At 52.3% G+C, this 25,133-nt stretch overlaps 1 protein-coding gene across 2 annotated transcripts in view; it reads right to left on the reverse strand.

Moving 5' to 3' along the window:
• Positions 1 to 25,133, reverse strand: part of DDC (dopa decarboxylase) — an 80,729-nt gene that overhangs the window by 20,169 nt on the left and 35,427 nt on the right. For both annotated transcript variants that reach the window (XM_030307678.1, XM_030307679.1), the window contains exons 7-9: positions 14,361 to 14,427; positions 9,312 to 9,406; positions 4,107 to 4,174 (exon numbers count right to left, since the gene is read on the reverse strand). In XM_030307678.1, the coding sequence (XP_030163538.1) occupies positions 4,107 to 4,174; positions 9,312 to 9,406; positions 14,361 to 14,427 (230 nt within the window). The remainder of the gene's footprint in view (positions 1 to 4,106; positions 4,175 to 9,311; positions 9,407 to 14,360; positions 14,428 to 25,133) is intronic.

The raw sequence follows: 25,133 nt of genomic DNA on the forward strand, positions 1-25,133 counted from the left end.
CCTCAGCTGCCCCAAAGAACAGCTCTCGTTCTCCAGTTTCCCCTGTATCCACCCGGAACAATGGTAATGCCTGTCATCTAGATGCGTGTTTGTAAAACGTGTGTTCGCTTTCCTGTGTGTGTTCTTAATTGGCATCCTGTGAGACTCGTGATTCTGCATCTGACGATCTTTACTCCGTCTTTAAAACCTCACCTCATCGCGGGGCGCCTGGGTGGCTCAGTTGGTTAACCATTGGACTCTGGATTTCGGCTCAGGTCACAATCTCACGGTTCGTGAGTTTGAGCTCTGCGTGAGGCTCTGTGCTGATGACACGGAGCCTGCTTGGGATTCTCTCTCTCTCTCCGTCTCTTAAACATTTGTGGCTCTGGCATGGAGGAGAGTTGTGTGTCCGTAAGCAGAATCCCGGTTGCCTCATCCGTAAAATCAGGAAGAACAATTCCTACATTAGTTTAGCTGCGGTATAGCTATCATCTTTAAAGTACACGTGCTCCGAGAGCCTGGCCTCACCTGCGCACAAGGTCACGCTGGCCACAGGACCGAGCGCTCAGCCCCAGCAATGGTGCTGTAAGGGCTCTCATTAATTAGTGACACATTAAAAAGCTGCCTCTTTCTGTAAAAACGCCAACTTTTACATGTGGAAAGCGGACTCAAAACAAATTTAAATCCACGTCGACCACCTGAATGATCTTCAGTGGCATTCACCTGAGTTCACTGGGGTGCACGCATCTGTCTCCGGGCCTTTGCACTGCCGGTCCTCGCCACCCACCCGGCGCAGGTACGCGCACTTATTCTGTCACCTCGCGTGGCCCTTTGTCAAATGCCACGACACCCAATAGGCTTTCCCTGAGCTCTCCGTGTCCAACAATCGGGCAGAGAATGAATGGGTCCATGGAGGCATCTCACTCACACATTCCCCCTCGGCCTTCCAGCTCCCTGTTGTTTCCAAGCTTCTCTGAACCTCTGCCTTCTCTCTTCCCAAGCGCTTCGCCTGCTGGACCTCAAGCTGCATTGGCCTGGACTTGATTTTATTCAGTTTCTCATTTCACGTTGGCTGTATTTCATTTACCGGAAACTCTGTCCCACGGCTGAGACCTCTAGAGCCCAGAGATAACAGCCCTCTGGTGTGAGGTCCACGGTGCTCAAAATCAAATGCTTTCCAATGCAATCAGGACCTCTCCTCCTCCTTGTTGTTCTTGGTTTGGATGGCACTGCCCCAACTCGGACCCTGGTCCCTCAGCACCACCACAGTGCAGCCCCCGGTGGGGGTAGGACATCTGTGGGAAGGGCCTTCTGCAAGCAGGGCAATGCTAAACATCGTCCCCACCAAAAGGAGAGAGCAACTTCTTTATAGTAAAAAGAGAGAGAGAGACAGAGACAGAGAGAGCAAGCAGGTGGTTGGGTATAGCGAGATCAAAAGAAAACATCAAGTTTGATAAGAATAAAATAAACCGATCAGGAAGTGGGTGGCATAGTTAAGTATATGGTTTAAAATAAGCTGACCTGGTTTAAATTCCTAAATGTTAGCCTTATGGTTTTATCTAGTAATTTCTTGCGAGCACCATCACGGACTGAATTGTGTCCCCAGCCCACAATTCACCTGCTGGAGCCCTGACCCCCAGGACCTCAGAATGTGACCACATGGGGACAGAGGCAAGGAGGTTAAAATGAGGTCACATGCCTGGGTCCTAAGCCAACGTGACCAGTGTGTCCCTAAGAAGAGGACACGGACCCACAGAGGAAAGACCGAGTGCTGACACAGAAAGAAGGCGGCCGTCAGCATGCCAGGTAGAGAGGCGTCAGCAGAGACCCGCCCGCCTGGGCCCCCGTCTCTGGTTTCCAACCTCCAGAATGAGGAGGAAATACGTCTCTGTGGCGCGCGGTGGTTTGTCACAGCGTCCCTGGCACAGTGCCTCAAACAGCGGGCAGGGGCTATTTTTGTCTTGAAACGCAGATCCTTTCACATCCAACTCCGTCACCCAATCCACACGCTCGTGAAATCAAGGTCTGCACCCCCGGTTTGGGGTAGGAGCGATTTTCCCACACTCACGAAATCTCCCCAAAATCCTTGACAACCATTCCGTCCAGGACCCCAGCGGCTCAGGACACGGAAAGCACATTCTCTATTGCAATTTAACATTGGACCCATGTGTTCATGTGGCCTCAACTCATGACCCTCTCCCATGTCTCCTCCAGCCCCGGGGATAACTGACTGCCCTCCTCTGGGGTAAAACCTCAAACACTGGCTGTCGCCCTTACATCTTATATTTGATTTTATTCAGCGGACAATCAGCTTCACCCTCTGTCCTTCTCCCAGTGACGTGGCCTCACCCTGTGCGCCCCGTGTCTCTCCTCCACATCACGTCCGCTCTGTCAGGCTTCCCTTTGCGGGCTGCTGCCTCAACCGGGCAAGACGTTCTTGTTCCCAAGTGACCCCGGCAGCCTGGTTATGCCCCGTGAGGGGCTCGGGCCCTTCCCAACCACGCCGCTGACAAAGCTGTTCTCTCTCGTCCTTAACTGGCTCACTGGCTCTTTGGACCCAAGGGCAGGACGCCACGTTGTTATATTCACCCCTATCACCTCTCAGTGTGTGATCACAGATCGCGGCCCCAAATGCTTTTGGTCCCTCGTAGCCTCAGTTGCCCCATGCGTGAGGGGGCCGGATACCCCGGAGCCCCAGTGATTTATGTTACAGAAAGGGCGTTGAGGGCCGCCCATGTAAACAGCCATCTCTGATATTATTTTCCCCAGGTCATCAGTGAAACACCTGGGCATGCTGTGAGGCCCTCTGGCCGCCACCTCCTGGCCGTCCCCATCACTTTACCCCCGACAACCCTCCGGTATTTTTGTGGGCTTTCTTGGCCCGATGCCTCACTGGCAGCTAAGGACCCTGTGTGCTCCTGCATCAGCTCACACTGAGGCCACCACCCCTCCCCAAATAAAGGCGAAAGGGCCCTCTACTGGCTCTGTGCCAGCTCTGTGCCCACGAGCCACAATCTGACCAAACACACCAGCAGAGCAGAATTACATTTCAGTGCCAATTAAAGCTCAAAGAGAGGGACTTTGGACACACCGTATGAACCATTCTTTAGCATTCCAGTTAAAATAGACAAACGCAGCCACAAGAACATGAAAGAACACTGAGGTTCATAACAGCTATAGCTTATATAGATCCTTACTCGTATTTTTGGACGAAGCCACGTCTAGAATGGGCCCACCAGTGGGCTTTAAAATCACATATCAAAGTTTCGGTCCAAGGCAGACAGAAAAGAATTGATTTGAACCAATTTTTTAGTAAAGCACTGAAAATACGGTTTAATCTTTAGACAAACTAGTCAAAGGGCACACTGGTCGCTCAGTAAACCGGGAGAACAGACTTCGGTTGGGTCAGATGAGAACTGCTTTCTTCACCCCTCCAAGGTGAGAACCCATTCATGCAATTACATGCCGAATGATTTTGCACAAAATTCATGCAAACCCCCCCTGGTCCAAAGGTTGATTTACCTCCTTCTTAGTGCAATGAACATAGCAGAACGATTATCCCGTGTTCCCACACCGCTCCCAGTGACCGCTATTTCTTTAAAAATCATCTACGTGATGGAATATCACCCACTTTCATTTCTGAATTCTTTTTCATGCTCTAAATAGAACCAACATAATTATGGCACGCTGTTAAGAATTTTCAGAGAATCTCATGGGAAAAGGGATTACTTTTATTTTTCCTTAACAAATGCGTTCAAGCCCTTAGACTCATTAACCATCTACGAAGAAAGACACAGAAGCAACCAAATTAGAAATATGTCCTGAAATGTCCTTGCGTTGTTTTTGGTAACACTAGGTAGATCACACTACAGATTTTGCTGTATTAACCTTCTCTCCTTGTGCCAATGGCTCTCGCTAATATGTTCTCATCAGCAGTGCACAGTCAGGTAAGGTTGGGCAAGAATCCCGCCCCTGGTTCAGCATGGAAGCAAGCAGTGAGCAGGTAACATGTGAGATGGCCCAGCGATGGCATCCTCCTCACCTGCCAGGCTTCTTTCCCACAAGGCCACTCGGGGAAAGTGCGGTGCGCATGGGGTAACTGACATGTAGCTGTCGGGGAAACTTACCACATGGCAGAGCAGTCGAAATTCACCAGCAGCCATTTGTGCGGATTGAAGTTAAATGAGTCTGCAAACTGCCGAGGAGAAATAACAAAAAGAAGCCACTTCCGTTACTAACGTCTAGTTGTACAACAAGACTCCGTGCACAGTAATTCACAGCTGGGAGGGTCTGGACTCTGGAACCCGCTGGGGTGACCACCTGACCTCCGCACGTGTCTTCATATTCATGTTTAAATGGGGATAACAAATCACACTCGGGATCCCTCGAGCTGCTACAGACCTGACTGCGGGCTGACACCCAAAGCGAGAAGGGCAGCTTTGAAGCCAGACACTTGGGGGTTTGATCCCAGCTCAACGGCTCACTCTGTGTGCACGGGAACGGGAATGTCTATTTTATGGAGAAATCGTGGCATCACAGCCACGAACTCCTCAGCCCAGCTCCTGGCATGGGGTAAACTCGCCAGGTCGGGTGCTGTGCTGTGACTGTTGGCTGATGGGTGGCCGGTGAGCCAGCCTGGTGCTGGGCCGGCAATGGACTTCTGACAGCTCCTGGTGAATCGGGAAGGTCCGACCAGAGAGCCGTCATCAGAATGCAACGTGAGAGTGAGCGTCGGGGACCATGACTTGGGTTCACTGCTCAGAGGAGGGGGCGGTGCTCTCTGAGTCCGGCTGGAGTTGCCTGCACAGGGTCACCCCACGGAAACCGGAGCGAGGCATGAGGCCGCGGGGCATGGAGGCCGTCAGGACTGCTGGCACTCCTTGGGGCGTGGTGCCAGGCACCCGGAAGAAATCCAGAAAGTGTGTGCATGAAGGGTGATATGAAGGATCTCATTCTTTTTAGGACAGAAAGAGCTTTGGACTAAAAGCCCCAGACTCTGGCCTCAGAGCTTCCACGTCTGGCCGGGGGCCCTTGGTGCAATAACTCTACGAGAAATAAGTGAGGGGCTGGAATGAGACAATCGAGAACCTTCGTATGAACACGCACTTTCATTTACGTGCTAATCCTAAACTTGGGGTAGCGCCATCACATCTGAAACGAGGGAAGCACTTTGAGGACCTTGGATCATTCATAATATGCTGACTCCCAAAAGATAATCCAAGCGCAACCCCAAGAAAGGACGTGGAGAGTTGCTGTGCCCTGGGAGGACGCCCGTCCCTAGCAGCAACGGGACCCGGATCGCGTTCTGGGGAATCTCCTGCTCCCCCAGAGCAAAGCTCCAATTTTTAATTGGGAAAACTCACAGTTGGACTTTTCCTCATAAAATGAAACGTTATCGATATTTTATGTCGCACGCTTTCCAATGTATGTAGTCTGGAGTCATATAAAATGTATCTACCAGGGCGCCTGGGGGGCTCAGTCAGTTGAGCACCTGACTCTTGATTTCAGCTCAGGTCATGATCTCGGGGTCGTGGGATTGAGCACCGCATTGGGCTCCACGCTGAGTGTGGAACCTGCTTGGGATTCTCTCTCTCCCTCTCTCTCAACCCCTCTCCCCGCTCTTGTGTGTGTGTGCCCTCTCTCTGTCTCCCTCTTTCTCTCTCTCTCAAATATAAATGAATGAGCGAATGAATGAATGAGTGAATGAACAAAATGTATCTACCTTTCAAACTACGAGATTATTTGGAATAAGTGAAATATTAATTCGCACGTACTATGCCAGGACATCGTACCGATCTGGCCTATGAAACACGTCCTGCCAGCAGCTTCCTCAACATCACGAACTGGCAAAGTTCTTGGTATACGCATATCATCATGAGCTTTGGGAGGGTAAAAACTTCATGCCTAACTGGCGGTAATCGGGATCACCCCAATTTTTATTTAACTGGTTGGTTCTTTCACCAACACCAACGTAATTACCAACTACTCTTCCTGTGTACCTAAACATCTTCGTCTTTAAAAAAAAAAATTGGGGGGCGCCTGGGTGGCTCAGTTGATTGAGCGTCCAACTTCGGCTCAGGTCATGATCTCATAGTTCGTGGGTTCGAGCCCCGCGTCGGGCTCTGTGCTGATAGCCTGGACTGCTTCGGATTCTGTGTCTCCTTCTCTCTCTGCCCCTCCCCCACTCACGCTTTGTCTCACTCTGTTTCTCAAAAATAAATAAATGTAAAAAAAAAAAATTAACATTTATTTATTTATTTATTTATGAGAGACAGAGAGAGACAGTCATGAGTGGGGCAGGGGCAGGGAGGGAGGGAGAGACAGAATCCAAAGCAGGCTCCAGGCTCCAAGCTGTCAGCACAGAGCCCGATGCGGGGCTCAAACGCACGAACTGCGAGATCATGACCTGAGCCGAAGTCGGACGCTGAACCGACTGAGCCCCCCAGGCGCCCCTCTTCGTCTTTATTTTTAAAGGCAATAACCGAGTTCATCAATTTTAGGTGCTGCGGCATTTCCAAGCAGAAAATAAGATCTCAACAACCGAGACTGGCTGAGGAGGGCGCTCTGTGTTTCCACGGAGCTATCGTAAGTGGGGAGTTCTCACATCCTTCCAAAGGCGTGCCCAGGTTTATCGTCAGGCTGATGCACAGACCTGGGCCCAGCTGGAGGCCCAGGGATGCAGCCACACGCATAAATCCCCAGCGGAAGCAGAGTTAAAGGCAGCGGCAGAGATAAAGGTCCCAGTCTGGCAGGCGGCTGAAATCTCTCCCCGCCTCCGGCCTCTTCTCTGTTTGGTTCCAGGGAGGCAGCGAGGGCACCAGGGGCCAGGGGGGTGCCGCGCCACCCGGGAGATGTCCGCTCGGCTGACGGCCGCCTCGCACGTCAACCCCCACTCGGGGCGGCGGGGAGGACATTCATTTCCTTCCAGGTTTCAATCAAAGTGACTTGGAGCAAGACACGGGAAAGGACAACGGGTTTCATTTGTTGATAAAAGGAGACAACACGTGAAAGATGGGCTTTGTTTGCTGAGAATTGTATTAGTTCCCTCCCGGAGGGGCTGGTCTGTTTGATCGTCTTTCATTACCCGACCGCTGTGTGCTCCTCCTGTTGGCAGAGCGACGGGATGTTATCTCGGGGCTGGGGCCTTGCAGGATATTGCAGGCCCCTTATCTGACCAGCCGAGCAGGAAGGCCCTCGCCAGCTGGGAACAATGCAGGAGACACGGAAATGACTCAGCGTCGGGCATGAAATCCCGTCTGCCGCTGGAAGATAGGATCTTGCTAGAGTGCCCAGATCCTCGGTGGCCTGACAGTTAGTCCCCCCCGACAAGCCCCCCCCCGCCATGAAAGCCAAAGCCCTAAGTCCTGGGTTCACAGGGAAAAGATCGTGCAATCCTAAACCTGATATGTAGAAAGACCAGGCCTTGGGTACAGGCACACACATCCCCGAAGATGGCTTTGCCTTCTGTCCCCCGAGGCTGCGGGGACAGACCCCCTCCCCCGCCAGTGATGTGTACCATCTCTGTGATGCGAGGTGTGCAGGTGGTAAAGAGGTCTGTCTGTCGTTTCCCAGCCCCACACACCCACAAAACCAGCTACGGGCAGCGAACCCCAGAGGGCTGGCCGTCAGCATGGTTACCAGAACTCCTCATAGGCCACAACCCCCCTCCCCAATATTTATCAGGGCCTTTGGAAGCCCCACGTGCCCCTCCCTCCCCAGGACAGATCTGAGGACTGGCCCGTATTCAGTGATCAATAAGCAAATACCGAGTGAGAGAGTACATAAATGAATGTGACGTGAAGGAGGTAGGAACCAGAATGCTATTTCATTCATTGGTAATAAGGGGGTACTCTTTTCTAAGAGGGGAACACGGTATTCTATACCTGACACCCCTTTTTCTGGTATTATGGCCCCATGAGAATCCACATGAGTAATCAGCAAATGAATGGGCAGCATGGCCCGAGAGCGGAGAGAGGTTTGGAGGGACGGTCTGCTCAGCCATGGCGAAATCACAGAATCCAACTCACGCACAGCCCTTGCCGTGTGCCAGACGCTGCTTTTTAAGCCCTTTCAATATGATTAACTCCTGATCCTTACAACACCCCCTTGGAGGAGGGATCACTACCAAAACCCACTTTGTGAGGTGGAGGGAGGGTACTAACGTGCCCGCAGGGACACAGCTAGTCATAGGGTAAAGCTGGGATTCAAACAGTCACTTAATGACAAAGGCCGTGCCCGTAATCCCTGCACCGCGTGTGGCCCCAGGGCTCCCGAAACCCATGTCCCCGAGCACAGAGCCAACGCTGAGGCCCCACTGACTCACTGTCTCCTTCCCCCAGACTCCCTGCAAAGTCGCTCTCTCTGGACCCTTTACTGCAGCTACAACTGAGTTCCTGGCCGAGAGGAACTTGCGGCCCCTGAGCCTCCGCCAACAGCGAAATCCTCCTTGAGTCTGAAATCACACATCAGAGCACGACCATCACGTCGTGTCCTCGCCTCTAGTCTGTGCCACATGGCCCTCTGCAGCAGAGCACTGGCCGATAGTTTTGCTTACTAGTTCTCAGAAGCGGCAGGTGTTTTGAGGGGCATCACAAGCCACATTTTACAACTTCCAGAAGCAGTAGAAGATATTTGAGTGCACCTGTGGCTGCTTGTTCAATAAGTCAACACCATGCCCACTGCATGGTCAGAATAGACTATCATATTGAACCAGATCGAATAGGGTTGTAGGTTGGCCTTATACATTACTTCTTTTTGTTAAATTTGTTTAAATGTTTATTTTTCAGAGAGAGAGAGAGAGAGAAAGAGCAGGGGAGGGGCAGAGGGAGAGAAAGAGAGAGGGAGACACGGAACCTGAAGCAGGCTCCAGGCTCTGAGCTGTCAGCGCAGAGCCCATCCGGGGCTCAAAGTCACGATCCGTGAGACTACGACCTGAGCCAAAGCCGGACGCTTCACCGACTGAGCCACCCAGGCGCCCTTGTACATTACTTCTTGATCTGAAATGCATTAAGATCTTATTTCCTTCCTAAATGTTTCCCCACAGTGCTAACATTTATCCTGTCATGAGACCCTTGCTCAGGACCCGTGCAGACTGAAAAATGGCTGTAAACGTCCGGTGTATTTTGAGAAGACCGGCCGTAGGACTGGGAAGATTCTCAACCGCCATCATAAGGAAGTCTAATTTCTGACGATCGCGGAATGTGTTTGGATGCCGTCTGCTGCAACGAACCCCAGCAATGAGAAATGGAACGTCACCTCCTCGCGAGGACATGTCACTGACAGCAGAGCACTTTTCAACAGCGATCTTCTTAAAGATAAAGGGCACGACCTACCTCGACTCCGTTCAGAAGATGCCGGAACTCAGGGCAGATGAAGGAGCTGCCCGCGTAGGCAGCGTCGATGTGCAGCCACATGTCCTCCTTGTTACCTGAAATCAAGAGGTGACCTGTGAGTTCCCCAACAGATGCCCTCCTCACGGGGGCCTGATAACTTACTGCATACGGTCTATCAACAGCATTTGCTGGCCCGATGGTGGACCCTAACTGGCTCCTTGAGTCTGAAGGCAACGAAACTGAGGGTGGCTGGCCCCAGACTGTGGCAGAGCACAGACAAGGTGCTCAGTGAATGTGTGCACTTGAAGGAAGGAAAATGGGATCCCCCGCCCTGCTTGACTTGAAGGTGGATGCTCATGGTCTAAGGGCTCAGCCCGCCCTACCCCTTGGGGCGCCTTTATCGCAGTCACACCGCCTTTCTCTGTCTTCCGCCATCTCATCCACTGGGAATGTGCTCCCCATTCTCCTGGATTAGCAATCCTAAAGTCTTCCCCCACAAAGTCTTGGGGGATCAGCGGGGTGCGCGGCCCCAGTGACCTCCCTCCCCCCCATCCCATCCCCCCGTAAAGCATACTCGCTTATTTTAGGCCATCCGCAACCACCCCAGGCTCCTTTGGGATGCGATTTCTGCTTTCCAACCGCACCGGAATAGCCTGGCCGGAAGGGACCACGTCTGACTTTACAGGTGGAATAGCATCCTGATTAAATTTGCTCCCTCAGTTGGGACCGTCTGGGTTCAACCCCTGCCTCCAACGACCCAGCAGCTCTATGGCCTTACGTCCTTTCAAACTCAGTCCCCTCCCAGGCAAACGGGTATAAAAATCCTAACGTCAGGGAGAGACAAGATACTGCCTGTAACTGCCTATTACCACACCTAGTTCGGGGTGGTGAGAAACAAGGGTGATCATCGCGATGAGTCCCTCCGTGGGTGCTGGGCACTTAGCACATCACGAGACACGTAACCGCAAAAGGTTGGGGCGTCTCGGTGGGGAGGAGGCGCCCTGCCCGTACTGGGTCAGGACACCGCCTGCGGGGCTCAGTCAGCCCCTGCCAAATGCATCTGTGCCGACTGACAGGCGCAAGGCTCGCTTTCTCATGTGTGATGCTCGCTAATCACACCCGATGCCGTGAGGAGGGACAGGTGGCTCTGAGCTCTGCTGACACAAGTTCTCAGAGGCATTTCAAAGCCTTGATTCCATCTGAGCTTCAGGATTGGAGGGATCAAAGCACTCAGTTGGATCCAGACCAAATGCGCTCCAAGGACACGCGATAGTGCCACCGAGGGTCACGGTGAGGGTGAGCTCTGTGTACCCGGAGGCACGTCTCACAGGCGAAGGGCGTGCGGGCTGGTCCCTTTGTGGAGCCGTCTCCCTGGCACCACAGGGCCCCACGTGGATGTGGCCGGGAGCCAGTGAGAGCACAGAGCCTCAGGACGATGTGGGATTTCTGCTTGGAAACCACCGCTCAGCCAGTCTGGAACACAACAGTGCTCCCGTTGCTTATCGTGTGACTGCTGTGGCTCCGTAGGCTGTGGGCAGGTGGAAACTTCAGAGGCTCTTATAGGACAGACATGAAACCTCACATCCACTCTGTGCTCTCCAGGGGGCCGTTTGCGCTGGTCAGGAAACTTCGTTCTCTGTTAGAGGCCCCTCGGGGGACTTTGAGACTCCCATGTGTCTCCGTTCAGAACCGTCGAGGGAAGAGGTGAGGCAGGGCAGGACCCCAAGGCCTGAACAGGCAGCCAAGTCAGGAAGGACACGAGCCATGAGGGTAGGAGGTGGGGACCAGGTTCCAGCAGCAAGAGAAAGGGCTCTCTTTTCTTCCACTTCTCCATAACCCTCGTGAGAGGACCGTTTGGTAAGAGTACAAACCGCAAGTCATGGGGCGCCCAGGTGACTCAGTCAGTTGAGCGTCCAACTCTTGATTTTGGCTCAGGTCATGATCTCACGGTTCACGGGGTTCGAGCCCCACATTGGGCTCTGCGCTGACAGCAAGGAGCCTGCTTGGGATCTTGCCCTCGCGCTCTGCCTCTCTTTCTCTTTCTCCCACTCTCAAAAACAAATAAACATTAAAAAAAAAAAAAAAAAGGAAAGCAAAAAGAAACCACAACTCCTCCAATGTGAGCTGGGTCAGCTCCAGGACAGAGAGAGGAAGTTCGGCCCAAGCCCTCAGAAAGGGGCCAGGATGATGCCAGCCCCCAGGACTCTGCCACTCTGGAATGTATCAGAGACCCAGAGAGGGGCAGCGGGAGGGAAAGACCGGGTCCTCGGAAGGGCAGGGACAGGGGTCCTCCAGGGGAAGGTGCACAGCAGGGACTTAACTTTAGTCCAGAAGAGCTCTTGGCTCCAGAGAGGCGACCGCTAGCCGTGGAGGGCCCTGCCTGATAGGAGTCCTTTCCCACCTGGGTCTTTGGTCCCCTGATGGTGCGACAATGTGACTGATGATGGGGGCCTTGGGCCATATGAGTTCTGACTTCTGCAGGAACGAGTGACGGCAGGTGTTAGCTGGACCTCCAGCAGGAGCTGGAGACTGAGGGTTGACCAGGTGGGCAGCGAGTGACTGAGCCCCAAGAAAACTCCATTGGCGCGGGCTGGGCCAGCTTCCTTGGTAGGGGGGGGTCTCACTCTATGTGTATGGTCATCATACCTGGGGAAGCCAGCCACCCAGACCTCATGGGAGAGGACAAGGGTTCGGGCGCCCCCCACACTGTGCCCCACACCCCTCCTGCCTGCAATAAACCGTGGCCATGAGATGCTTGCAGAGGATTCTGTGAGTCTTCCCGGAGGGTTAGTGAACCTGAGGGTGGTCTCGGAGGCACGAGGATCCCTCTGTCCCTGCAGTCGGCGCAAAACTCCCGCAGAAGGAACTCGTGGGTGCCCAAGAAAAGGGGAGTTCCAGGTGAGTTTCTCTTCTGTCCGCGGGGAGGCAAAGAGCCGAGAGCACCAGCTCTCCGTCCCGTGTCTTGTATGGGACCGCTGGCAGCGATCTGGTGCCTCCAGATAACACGGGCATCTCTAGAGGCCAGGCGGTCACAGACCCCGAGGCCAGGCCATGGGGGCCGCCTGTCACAGGCCAAGGTCCACCCAGCACCCAAGCGAGCCGAACTTCGGCCGGGAGGTTGTGGACACCCTCGGAAGGGAAGGTTCAGGCTTCCCACCCCTCGAGTCCCCGCCGCCCACGTGTTTCCTCATGAGGCTTCCTACACTGTACCAGCTGGGCCATCCTCTGCCTGGGCAGGTGGGCAGGTGGCCAGCCTGGGGCTCAGGGCCTGTGGGGCCATGTGGGCTCTGCCCTGCCGAACCCCTCAATCCCCGAAATCCAAGAGCCCCGGGAGACATCAGCCGGCCCCCGTGCGGGACGTCCAGTTCCCAGCCCGACATCTGAGTCAGAGGTGCGCACGGCGGCGGCTTGGCCCGGCTCACGAGGGTTTGCAGCTCACGAGGCCCATGCCCTGGCCGCGGGCATGAGCCAGTAGGTCGAATCCCTCCTCTGAGTCCGGGCTCTGCACCACTGTGGTGGTGAAAAATCCTGTGGGAACAGGCACGTCCGTGCCAGCCGCCCCTCAGCACGGACGGTCCCCAGCACACCTGTTACCCTGGGTCTCACCCGATTCCTGGGCACGAACGCCCCCTCTAAAGAGCCCTGTGAGGGAAACCTGGACCCTTGACGATGACAAGTGTTGCTTCCTCCCCCCCCGCCCCGTACAGACGGGGGGACAAAGCTTGGAACTGAGGGCCCACAGCCTGAAGCCGTGCCCGTCACCACTGCCACCAGCTGTGTGAGTGTGGGCACAGGGGGGTCCCCATGAGGAGAGGCGGGGTCATGCAGGCCGGGCCGGGGGCCAGTGCCCACAGGTGGAGTGCTGTCTAGCATAAGTCACCAAGACGTGATCGTGATCGGGGGCCCTGAACAGCCTCCATGTGAGCCCAGACCGCTTGGATGATCAGCTCCGCCGTCCTGGGGCGGGCGGCGGCTGCCCCAGAGCCACGGGAGTGGGGGGGCCATGCCCCGAGGATGGGGGAGGGGTCATGAGCCAGTGTCCCTGCCCAAAAGAAGGTCTCCGTCACCTGACCGCGCACTCCTGGGCCTGCTGCGTGCCCAGAGCTGCGTGTGGAAGGGGAACCTTTAGAAACAGAGCCCTTACTCACGTTCTATCTTTCGGAGTCTCTGAAATGTCATCCCCAGGAGACCACTTGTGTGCTGTAGGTGAGGGGGGAAGGGAGAGCGGCCCCGAAGAGCACAGGAAGCAGATTCTTCTCCGGAGAAATCCAGGGTTTTGGTGTTGATTTGCTTATGCACGTTAGGTCATTTGCTTCACTGCTTCCAGTCATTCCAGAAGAAGACACGTCAGACTTAACTGAAAGCCTTAACTGAAAGGCTCCCCATGAGCATTGGGGGACTCGCTCAAGAGTTCGAGTTTATTCCCTTAGGTGGCGTAACCTTGCAGCCCTTCCGTACGCACGGAAGGACCTTTTCTTGGAGACAGTGTGTAGGTACAGGTTCAGCCAAGCTCAGCTCTTGTCCAGTTAGGGCCACCTTCTGGGCTTGTGCACTTCAAGCTAATGAGATGTGTGCTATTGCAAATACAAGGAGAGTTCGGCAGGCGCGCCTGGGTGGCTCAGGCGGCTGAGTGTCCGACTTTGGCTCAGGTCATGATCTCACGGTTTGTGGGTTCGAGCCCCGCGTCGGGCTCTGTGCTGACAGCTCGGAGCCTGGAACCTGCTTCGAGTTCTATGTCTCCCCCTCTCTCTACCCCTCCCCTGCTCACACGCTGTCTCTCTCTCTTTCAAAAATAAATAAACAGTAAAAAATTTTTTTTAAACATTAAAAAAAAACCAAGGAGAGTTTGGCAAACCATCGTCATATTAAGTTATTGTTATGTTCATATTACATTATATTGTAACATGCCTCGGACTCTCTAATCATATTATTCTCTCATATGACTTATGTCATTAATATTATGAAGGAGGAGAGCCCAGAAGAGGAGTTCCCCTCATATCTTCCTACACTGAGAACATTTTCCGAAAGAAACCTCCATCAGGTACTTACAGATCGGACCCACTTCTAAGAGACTGTCGAATGAGCAGCAGGACGTGGTCCCCAGCGTAGCCACCACCTGGAGAATAAAAAGCAGACCTCTTTTTATTCCCTTTTTTTGGGCACGGTCGTAACGTCCCCATGCACGACCACTGCCCCACCCCGGTCGAGCCCAGAGCTTCAGATTCCGTGTTCGATCAGCGTCCGCTAGCTAAAGATACGAATCTGTGGATGTACCTTTAAGTCTTTGCACGGAAGTTTCCCAGCAGGGGGAGAGACATCTTCACACAGAAAACTAGGCTGTGAGGCTGGAAACAGTATTTGCACAGGACTCCCCGTGCATCCAGGAATGAAGCCCTTGGCCCCATGGACCGTGTCTCCTGTGCTCTGGTTGACCAATAAGAGCGTGTATATGAACTATGGTTACGGTGAATCGTTGCTTCTGCGAATGGGAGGTGTGGAGCTCCGTCTTAGTCTGGTGCGTGTGGCAGAGTACACAGCAGAACAGCAGGAACCTTGCTCTGACCACCCTGGAACAGCCTCGCGGGCAGCTCAGAGCCACCCCAAGAGTTTGACCCGGAGTCCTGCCCACCAGCTTTCATGCGCTCGCCTTCCTTCTAAATGGCACCACTCCGAAGGGAATTTCAACCCTCAAAGATGCAGATTTGCTCTACCTAGATTCATGAGAAAGCCCTACAGATGCTGAAAACAATTTTTAAAGTTGTGTTCCAAGAAAGCGTCGGGCACAGTTGGTCACACAAGTGGGAAATGTGGCCCCGATTCCTGTGGCCGCTCCTGGCCTCTGAGCACCTTGGAACACGGTGATAACAGATATTGTCTGACCAGTTTCCCCACACCCACGGCTGTCTCTCCCCTGGACCCATGAAGCTGCTGAAGCCAGGTCAGTTCGCATCTTCTTTCTTTCTTTTCTTTGTTTTTAAGTTTATTTATTTTAAGAGAGAGAGAGAGAGAGCCAGCAGGGGAGAGGCAGAGAGAGAGGGAGAGAGAGGGAGAGAGAGAGAATCCCAAGCAGGCTCTGCACTGTCAGTGGGGCTCGAACTCATGAACCACGAGATCATGACCTGAGCCAAAGTCGGACACCCAACCGACTGAGCCACCCAGGCACCCTCTGCATCTTATTTCTTTGTATTGCTAGGAGTTTGCACTTTGCTGAACATGGAATAGGAACCGATCACTCGCCAAGTGAATGAAAAGCACGTTGTGTTTATGAAACCGAAGGCCCTAATTGATTTACGATGCCAGCGCCATCTGGATGATGAAATTTCTCCCTCGGTGTGACAAGAGTGCGAATTTTCATTCAATCCGATTTGAGAATCCAACTCAGCTCTTTCCTGAGCCCCCGCGAATACCCCGGCGGTGCCACGGGCCCTGAGAACAGACGTAAAGACACAAAGGGCAGAAACCCGCACAAACTAGTAAACCTGAGAACCTGGTCGGAGGCCCTTCTGGTTTCATTTCACCGAGGGCCACCTGCACTTGACCTGAGAACTCAATTTGCCAGAGAAAATCAAAGCGCTCCTGCCAGGGAGGCATTGTACCTGCCCCAAGGATGGTTCAGCTGACAAGTCCTGGCTCGCTGCTCACACGGTCACCTGGGCCAGACAGTAGCTGCCTGGGGACCAGAGTTGTCCTCTGCCCAGTGGCAGGGAGTGATTCCAAAGCAGGCCCTGGCCAGACTCTGGCAGGACTCACCGCAGCAATGGATTTGGGCCCCTGAGAGGGAACAGAGTGTTTCAGATGCTCTATTATTATTCAGGGGCGGTGAAGCCAACAGATTGGGAACCTAGTACCGTTGGCAGGAGAGTTTGTCTTCTGTGCTGTTCCCAAGAGGCGGGGCCGTGCTGTGCCATGCAGGGCCACACGGGGAAGGCGCAGGGCCATCAGGAGGCACAGGGAGAGGGGCAGCATGGACGGGAACCTTTACTGCGGTTCCCACAGGAAGAAGCAGGTGAGGCAGGGTGAGTGGGTGGAGGGTTGGTTGTTTTGATCAATTTCAATGGGCCCCACGGCAAAGGGGGCTGTCCCTAGCTGTCCCTAGTGTCCCTGGCTCTGGGGTGATGAGGCTGGGGGGGAGAGGCCTGGAGAGGAAGAGCCCCATAGAGGAGATGGATGGGGGCGTGGGCTCTGGGTTGGTTAGTTTGGTGAAAGGCAACCCATTACCATCTCCAGGAATTGGCTAGTCCTGGGAGGGGCTGTCCCTGCAGGGTCAGCAAGGTCCTTAAGATGTCAAAGCCTCAGACATACAGAAAACAAAAATGCACGATGAATACACCGACATTTAAGCCATGCACTTGGGGCAAAAACACCTGGGTTGGAGGCCCACCTCTGCCTCTCACCTGCAGCCAGCCGGACTTCTGTTTGCCCACGTACAGCACAAAGGCATCGGGGGTGGGCCTGCCCAGCCTACTGGGTCCCACCGGGTCTAGATGCACCACATCGTGGTGTCTCAGCCCCCTTCCTTCCCACCGCCGCACGCGCCTCCTCGTCACCCACCCTCTGCGTCGCCTCATTTTCGCGAGATGAAAATGGGATTCAGGTCAGCGTTCTCTTTTCCCCTTGTATTTGCACTTTCTTCCTGATTTAAAACTGAAGACCAAATGCTTCATCTAAGGCACCCAGTTTGGCAAATAGAACCCGAGACGCTTAAAAGTCTTCGTGTCGCTAAAGGAGTAACAAACAATTATACAGATTAAAAAACCCACAGAATGGCTCAACCATCCAGCTATTGCGTGTCACGTATTTTTCTCAATCTTAACCATCTCTTAGGAACGACCTATCTCTCGTTCAGCAGTGCCTTCAGTTTCATCTGGTTTTCCACAAATTCTAACCGAAATAAATGCAATCACTTGTGTTTTTAAGACGACAGGGGGCGCCTGGGTGGCTCAGCCGGTTAAGCGTCCAACTTCAGCTCAGGTCATGATCTCACGGTTCAGGAGTTCAAGCCCCGCATCAGGCTCTGTGCTGACAGCTCAGAGCCTGGAGCCTGCTTTGGATTCTGTGTCTCCTTCTCTCTGCCCTCCCCTGCTTGCGCTCTCTCCCTCTCTCCCTCTCTCCCTCTTGAAAATAAATAAACATTAAAAAACATTTTTTTAAAAAAGACAACATATATGGTAAATATCTCTTTGTGAGAATTATTTTCTATCTGTGACCATTTGCACAGGAGAGTGTCTGAGATGATATCCACCAAATATTAATGGTGCTTGTCTCTTAAACTTTTTTTTTAATGTTTATTTATTTTTTTCTAGAGAGACAGAGTGCGAGCAGAGGAGGGGCAGAGAGAGAGAGAGAGAGAGGGAGACACAGAATCGGAAGCAGGCTCCAGGCTCCGAGCTGTCAGCACAGAGCCCAATATGGGGCTCGAACCCATGAACCATGAGATCCCGACCTGAGCTGAAGTTGGACGCTTAATCGACTCAGCTCCCCCCCCCAGGCGCCCCAATAGTGCTTGTGTCTTAAGATGCGATTTTTCGGTCCCATAAGGTAAACTTTCATTCTTGATGTTTTTGTCCTGAGTATGGAGCGTTTCTGTAAAAAAAAAAACAAAAAAAAAAAAAAAAAAAAAAAACAATAAAATCCTGCCTCGTCCTGGACGCGACCTCAGTTGGGAGGCAAGCAGGTGGGTGTGCTGAGCACTGACTAGGCCCCGCCTGGGGCTCTGCAGAGTATACACAGGGGCCTCAACAGCGGCAGGAGCTGGGTAGGTCTACGATCTGTACTTTACAGTTGGCTTAAGTGAGTCCTTGCCGGGGGATCGTGGACACACAGAGGGGTGGGAACAGATCAGCATTATGAACCCCGGTGTGATGAACTCTCGTTGTCCTGCCAGCTACCGAAAGAGCCCAGCGCCCTGAGCCGGGCCGGGCCCCCCCTGCCCCCCGCTGACCCAGCCCATGGATGGGCGGTGAGGACCGGGCTGGCGGGTGGCAGGGCCCGGCCTGCTGTGTTCTAGATGGCTACAGTCAGCTCGTCCTAATTCCCAGAAGCCCAGCACCTGCTCCGCTCCGGGGTCTGATTACCCCGGCTCAGCCCAGTGACGCTAACCTGATTTGGGCTGTGCCACGGCGCCATAATCACATTTGTGCAGGGGGAGGGAGGGCGGGGACGGTGCAGGCACCCCTCCCCTGAGAGCCCGCGGCGGTTCTGCGGCTCCAGGCGCACGTCCCCTTCGGGGGCAGACCTGCCTCCCCGCCCTCGTTGCCGTGGCTCTGACACGTACTGGGGGGCACAGCCCTCTGCCCATGGCCGGACCTTGTCAAGTCGGCTCTAAGGACCGCAAACCCCCACGGGGAAGAAAGGGAGACTGTTACAAGCCCCACGCAAGTCCGTGGAGCGGACCCGGTGCAGACCTGCCAAATGTGCCCGTGCTCTCAGCAGAGGTCCCCGGATCCTGAGACGTCTGCAGTCACTTCGCAAACGTACGGAAGGCGTTGGGTCTGCATCTCAGAATTATGCACGTGGTTGTTATTCAGAATTGTGACCCACCGGATGGACGGCTTCAACGGAACAACCGGGCGATACGTCCAAGTCCAAGCTGCAGCCCTTCTAGATCTCTCTCTGGCTTCGGGATCCCGTGGTTGAGGGATCCGTTTAAGATACCAAACCTACTGCAGGTCCTCGAGCCTCCTGTGACCTCTCAGGCCTCTGTGCCTTTGTCGTAATCTTTTCTTCCACAAGAAGGGGACTGTGCCCGTCAACGCTGCCTGCGTTATCCCCTAAGCACACGGCTTAACCTGCGATCTCTTAGCCAAAGCGTTCTCCTGTCTCCCCTGGAGGGTTAATCACACCCCTTCCCTCTGCGTGTATAGCGCTGACCAGAGAGTGCAGAGACTGGGGAACATGTACCTTCCCACCAAGAACCACTCCCTCGGGAAAGGGACCCACCCTTCATTGGTCCCCGAGGGGCCGACACACGCGTGGCCTAAAGGCCCAGACCTTCGCTGGACAGAGAGGGAGGTGCCTATGGAGGGGCCTGCAAACCTGCCTGTGCTCTGAAACACGGGATCAGCCCGCGTCTGCGGCTCCTGCCAGACCGCCACAGGGGCCCTCAAACGTTAGCCGGAATCTTGGGCTCGAGAGCTAAATTCCAACATGGCGCCTCTGTCGGGTGCCCAGTCTCCCTTCAGGAAAATAAAACTGGGGTGTGTTCTTCCTGACGCTGAGTGGTCTTCCCTCAAATACTTGGATCTCCCCTTCTTACCAGGCCTCTTCCCTGAGTGTAGGCACACACTTTGGGCTCATTTCTGCACACCCGCCGTGTTCTGCACCACCTCACCCCCTCCCCGGGGAGGCCACTGCCGTGTGTGGGGGTCGTTTTGTAGGGTAACTTTGAATTGATGCCGACTGAAGACAGTCACCCAGTCTGAGGCCTCTGTGATAACGGACAGACCACCGGAGGCCAATTCATCACCGAGCTCTGCCCACCAGGCTTCAAACCCACCTGAGCCTCTCCACCACCAGAGGGGTTCTGAAAATACTCATCAGCCTGTGTCTCTCTTCAGCTAAAAACTCCCTTAGTGACTACGTGTTGCCCTTAGGGAAGGCCCGTCTTCCTCACGCTGGTCCCCTCATGATCTCCTCACCACTGCCTCTGCAGCCCGCCTCCTACACCCCTCCCTTCACACCCCTCCGTGCACTCCTGTGCCGGGTGGTGAAGACCCTCGCAGCTTCTGGGACCTCACATCCGTGATCTCCCCGCCCTCCTGCAGACAGCAGTGCAACACGGTGCGTGAAGCGGGAACTCTGGGATCACGTCACAGTGCAACCTTCATGGCTCTAGCAAGTTCTGAGCCTGTCTTGCCCTTCGGTCTGCTGGGATGCAATACATTCTCATCGCTATTTCCTTTCCCTGGAGTGCGTGACCCAAGCAGCCCATGAACAGCACCCCCACCCCACCCCCGCCCCGGCTCAGCCTACATCCCTCACTTTTCCAAGACTGTGGCTCCCATAGCAACTCTTTCCTGATCCCCGTGTTCCCATGGTGACAACGACTGGCTTGCTTGTTTCGCTGATCACGCTGCACCTTCTGTGAATGACTGTTCACTTAGCGTCTCTGTCTGACCCATAAGATCCTCGAGGGCCCCGTCATCCGCAGCCCATAGGCCCGGCATGCAGCGGTTACCCAATACACGTGAATGAATCGGCGACTATTACACATCCCATCAGGGTAAGTTGTGAAATACCACGAGTGGACATATCCAGCACCTGCTGCTAAGACCACGATTTGGTCCACCATTTGCCCGAGAGCCCACTGACAAGGATTATAAAATGTACTCAGGGTAGTTGCCTCCTAAAATGTCCCGACAAAGGCTTCGGTCCCTTTGAAATGCCTCCAAAGGATGCCTTGTTGCAAAGTCCTCGCAAAGTCACGGGCACAGAGCAGTGGCCAAAGTGAAATGCTACGCTGCCTTCCGAAATTCCACCACTGAATTATGAACGCATGTTCTGATCTCCCTTCCTTGGTGCAGAATCACGAATATGTGATGAATACATATGTGTTCAGGACAACATCCTGTAGAGCATATTCAAATAAGGACAATACGAATTTTTTTTCTCACGATTCCCGAGGGAAGACCACAAAATTCTATATGAAATAAGATGAAACTCAGTCTTTCCTTACCTCTCGTCCCTAAAACGTTCTGGATCACTGTATCACTCCATAGACCTATCTGGATTTCCATCAAAGATGAAGAAAAAAAGCACTAAGAGAAATTAGAGGTTTTGATGTTGGTGAGGAAATGGGTGAGGGGGATCTTATCATTTAGTACACCATTGGTTTTTGGTATTGCCGTTATAAGACACACAGAATTAACTAATCATGTAGCCAGGTACATATAAGACTGTAATTAAAATGTTAATTCTAATGTAAGTAAAGGCTCACATCCTAATGAAGGAGCACATAAATGGGCAAAAGGGAGCAGGGAACATTTTGGATAAATAATACATCATCTGCCTCCCACTAATATCCCTGCCATTAGCGAATCGTGTTGGAATGACTGGACATTCAAAGCCCAAAACACAACTGCATCTGGCCACCGACCTTACCCCCCTCACAAAAACGAACTCAAAGTGGATCGCAGACCTAAATGTAAAATGTAAAATGCCTAAATGATGACACGGGAGAAAACCTACATCCTCTTGGGTGTGGCGATGAGTTTGTGGTCACCACACCAAAGGCGGGATCCAAGAAAGAAAACATTGATGAGACAGACTTGAGGAAAATCAGAAACTCCTGCTCCACAAAAGACATTGCAGAGAATGAAAAGCTACCCATTGGGAGAATATATTTGCCAAACGCATCTCTTGATAAAGGACTGGTATCCAAATTATAAAAGGAAGTCCTCAAACCCAACAAGAAAATAAACAACCCAACTAACACAGGGGCAAAAGATCGGAACTGACACCTCGCCAAAGAAGATATTCAAACGTCAGATAAGCATATGACAAAATCTTCTACGGGGTATGTCGGTAGGGAGTCTGAAATGAAAACAACTTTCAGATACCAACAGACACCTATGGGAACGGCTAAAATCGAAAACACCGACAACACCAAATGCCGGTGCGGATGTGGCAAAACAGTAACTCTGATTTCATGGCTCGTAGAAATGCAAAATGGTACAGCTGCTTTGGAAGAGTCTGGCAGTTTCTCATAAAAACCAAATGTTCTCTTACCATACGACCAAGCAATTATGTGGGTTCCTATTCATTTACCCAGATGAGTTGAAAACTTGTGTCCACACAAAAACCTGCACGTGATGCTCATAGCACTCTTCAAATAATTGCCGAAATTCGGAAGCAACCGAGATGTCTGTGATATTGTCATTTATAATAAGAAATATATATATATTTGGTCTTTGTCCCCATTTCCAGCACAGAGCTCCTAAAACCCTTGGAACTGAATAAGCCAGGAAGTACATAAAGGCATCTTTTGTCATGTTAATGAGAAGCGGCTAGGTCACCTAAGGATGCTGACTGGCTCTCAAGGGAACCAATCCTGTTACTGGAGCATTGGAACTGTTAAGTCCCACCCCTGACCTCCAGGGAGGGGAGGGCGTTGAAGATTGAGTTCAATCACCAATGATCCGTGATTCAACCCGTCATGCCTATGTAATGAAGCCTCCATAACACCCCAAAAGCGGGTTGGTAGAACCTGAGGGCCAGTGAACAGGTGGAGATTTGGGGACAGTGGGACCAGGAGAGGACATGGAAGTTCCATGCCCCTCCCCCAGATCTTGCCCCCCCACATTTCCTCCGCCTGGTCCTTCCTGAGTTTTATCCTTCTCTAACAAACCAGTGATTTAGCAAGTAAGATGTCTGAGTTCTGTGAGCTGCTCTAACAAATTAATCAAACCCAAGGGAGGGGGTCGCTGGAATTTCTGATCTATAGCAGTTGGTCAGGTGACAGGTGACAACCTGGAGTTACAACTGGCAACTGAAGTGAGGCAGTCTTGTAAGACTGGGATCGAATGGTCCACTATCCAGGTAGATAGTATCAGAATCGAGGTAATTGTTCAATGGTACTGGAAAACCTCTGAGTCAGAGGTGGGTGCGGGATATTAATGTCCTTCAATAGGTACGTCCAAACAATGAGATACTATTTGGTGATTTAAAAAAGAGAGAGCTGATGCACCTGGGTGGCTCAGTCAGTTGAGCATCTGACTTCGGCTCAGGTCATGATCTCACGGTTCATGGGTTCAAGCCCCGCATTGGGCTCTGCGCTGACAGCTCAGAGACTGGAGCCTGCTTCTAATTCTGTGTCTCCCTCTCTCTGCCCCTGCCCTGCTCACGCTCTGTCTCTCTTTGTCTCTCAAAAATGAATAAACGTTAATTTTTTTTTTAATTAATCCATCCAATTAAACATGGGCAAAGGACATGAAGACACATTTCACTGCCAAGGCCATATGGGTGGCAAAGAAACACACCAAAAGATGTTTGACATCATTAGTCATCAGGGAAATGCAAACGATGATATCCCTACTCTCCTACCAAAACACCTAGAATTTAAAAATAGTGACAATAACAAATGCTGTTGAGGACGCACAGCCTTAATTCCTCACACATCGTTGGTAGAGGCATAAAATGGTACAGTCTCTTTGGAAAACAGTTTGACAGTTTCTTGAAAAGGTATATAAACTCACAGCTAGCATATCACACTCAATTGCGTTCTTGGGAATTTTTGCCAGAGAAATGAAAACATACGTTCGCCCAAATACCTGTGTGTAAATGGTCACGGAAGCTTTATTTTCAGTTTCATGTTTTTGGACTCTTTATGTGCAATCACCCAACCCTGGAAACAACTCCGATGTCCTCAGTAGGTAAACGGTTAAACAGGCTGGGTTACCAAGAAGGTGGTGCCAAACTGCTGTGGTGAGTCAGTAAAAATAACTGTGTATCGATTCATGCCGCACTCTGGACAGACCTCAAGGTCATTATGCCGAGTGAGAAAAGCCGGCTGCAAAAGGCGACAGGCTTTGTGATTGCGTGTGTATAACACGCTCAAAGTGAGGACAGCAGGGCGTTATCGTGTGTGAAGAGGTGGGGAGGGGACATCTTTGTGGTGATGGAGAAGTTCTGCATCCTGGCTGCGGGGGTGGGGGGAGGTGACGTGAACTTACACCCGTGACAATGACATAAGACTACACGCACACATAGCAATGTCAGCTTCCGGGTTCTGTTACTGCACTATCGTGTGCAAGCTGTAACAAAGGGGGGAAACTGGGTGAAAGGGACGAGGGGGGTCTCCGCATATGAACCTTGTTATTTTCTCTTTAATCTACAAGTGTTCAAAATAAGAACTTAAAACCTTCCAATATTTTAAACCAAGAACATGACATGTTCATGTATCGGCCAGACATAACTAGAGAAAGACTTGATGAACGATAAATAGGGGTAAATTGTACATAGGGATTGAGCATAGGGATTTTAAGAATGGAGGGAAGCGGGGGGAGCCTGGGTGGGTCAGTCGGTTGAGCATCCGACTTTGGCTCAGGTCATGATCTCGCAGTTGACGAGTTCAAGCCCCGAGTCAGGTTCTGTGCTGACAGCTCAGAGCCTGGAGCCTGCTTCGGATTCTGTGTCTCCCTCCCTTTCTGTGCCCCTCCCCCACTCATGCTCTGTCTCTCTCGGTCTCAAAAATAAATAAACATTTAAAAAAATTAAAAACAAAAAAGAATGGGTGGCAGGTATACAGAAGAGCATCAGAGGTCATGGGCGCCGGGAGGGACAACCCAACACCTGTGCAGAGTCCCAGAAGGGGAGGGAAGAATGTGCAGAAGCAAACTTTGGAGAGATGATGCGTAAGACTTTCCCTACACTGAGGACAAGTGACAAGTTACAGATTCTGGAAGCTCTGTGAAACCCAAGGAGAATAAGCACAAAGAAGCAATCTACTTTCGTCCTGGTAAAACTGCCTAGACGCCAAGACAGAAGGCAAATACTGCAAGCAATCAGAGGGTGAAAGAAGTCACATTGCCACATTACCTCTAAAAGTCACAGTGAGACTGATGAGTGACATCCCACCAGAGGTGATGGGAGAAGGATGCCAATGGGCTTATGCATTTAATCTGCCAAAGGAAGAGAACGTCTAGCCTGGAACTCTAGACCCAGCAAAAATATTGAAAGGGGAAGGCAACATAAAGACGTTTTCAGAGAAACAAGAACAGAGGGAATTGTATCAAAATAGGAAAGAAATTATAAAGATAGTTTTTCAGACAGAAAAAAAAAATGATTCCAGGTGAAAATAAGAAAACATAGGAAAGAAAGATCAAT

This window comes from Lynx canadensis, chromosome A2 (assembly GCF_007474595.2).
Source record: "Lynx canadensis isolate LIC74 chromosome A2, mLynCan4.pri.v2, whole genome shotgun sequence".
NCBI classification, from domain to species: Eukaryota; Metazoa; Chordata; class Mammalia; order Carnivora; family Felidae; genus Lynx; species Lynx canadensis.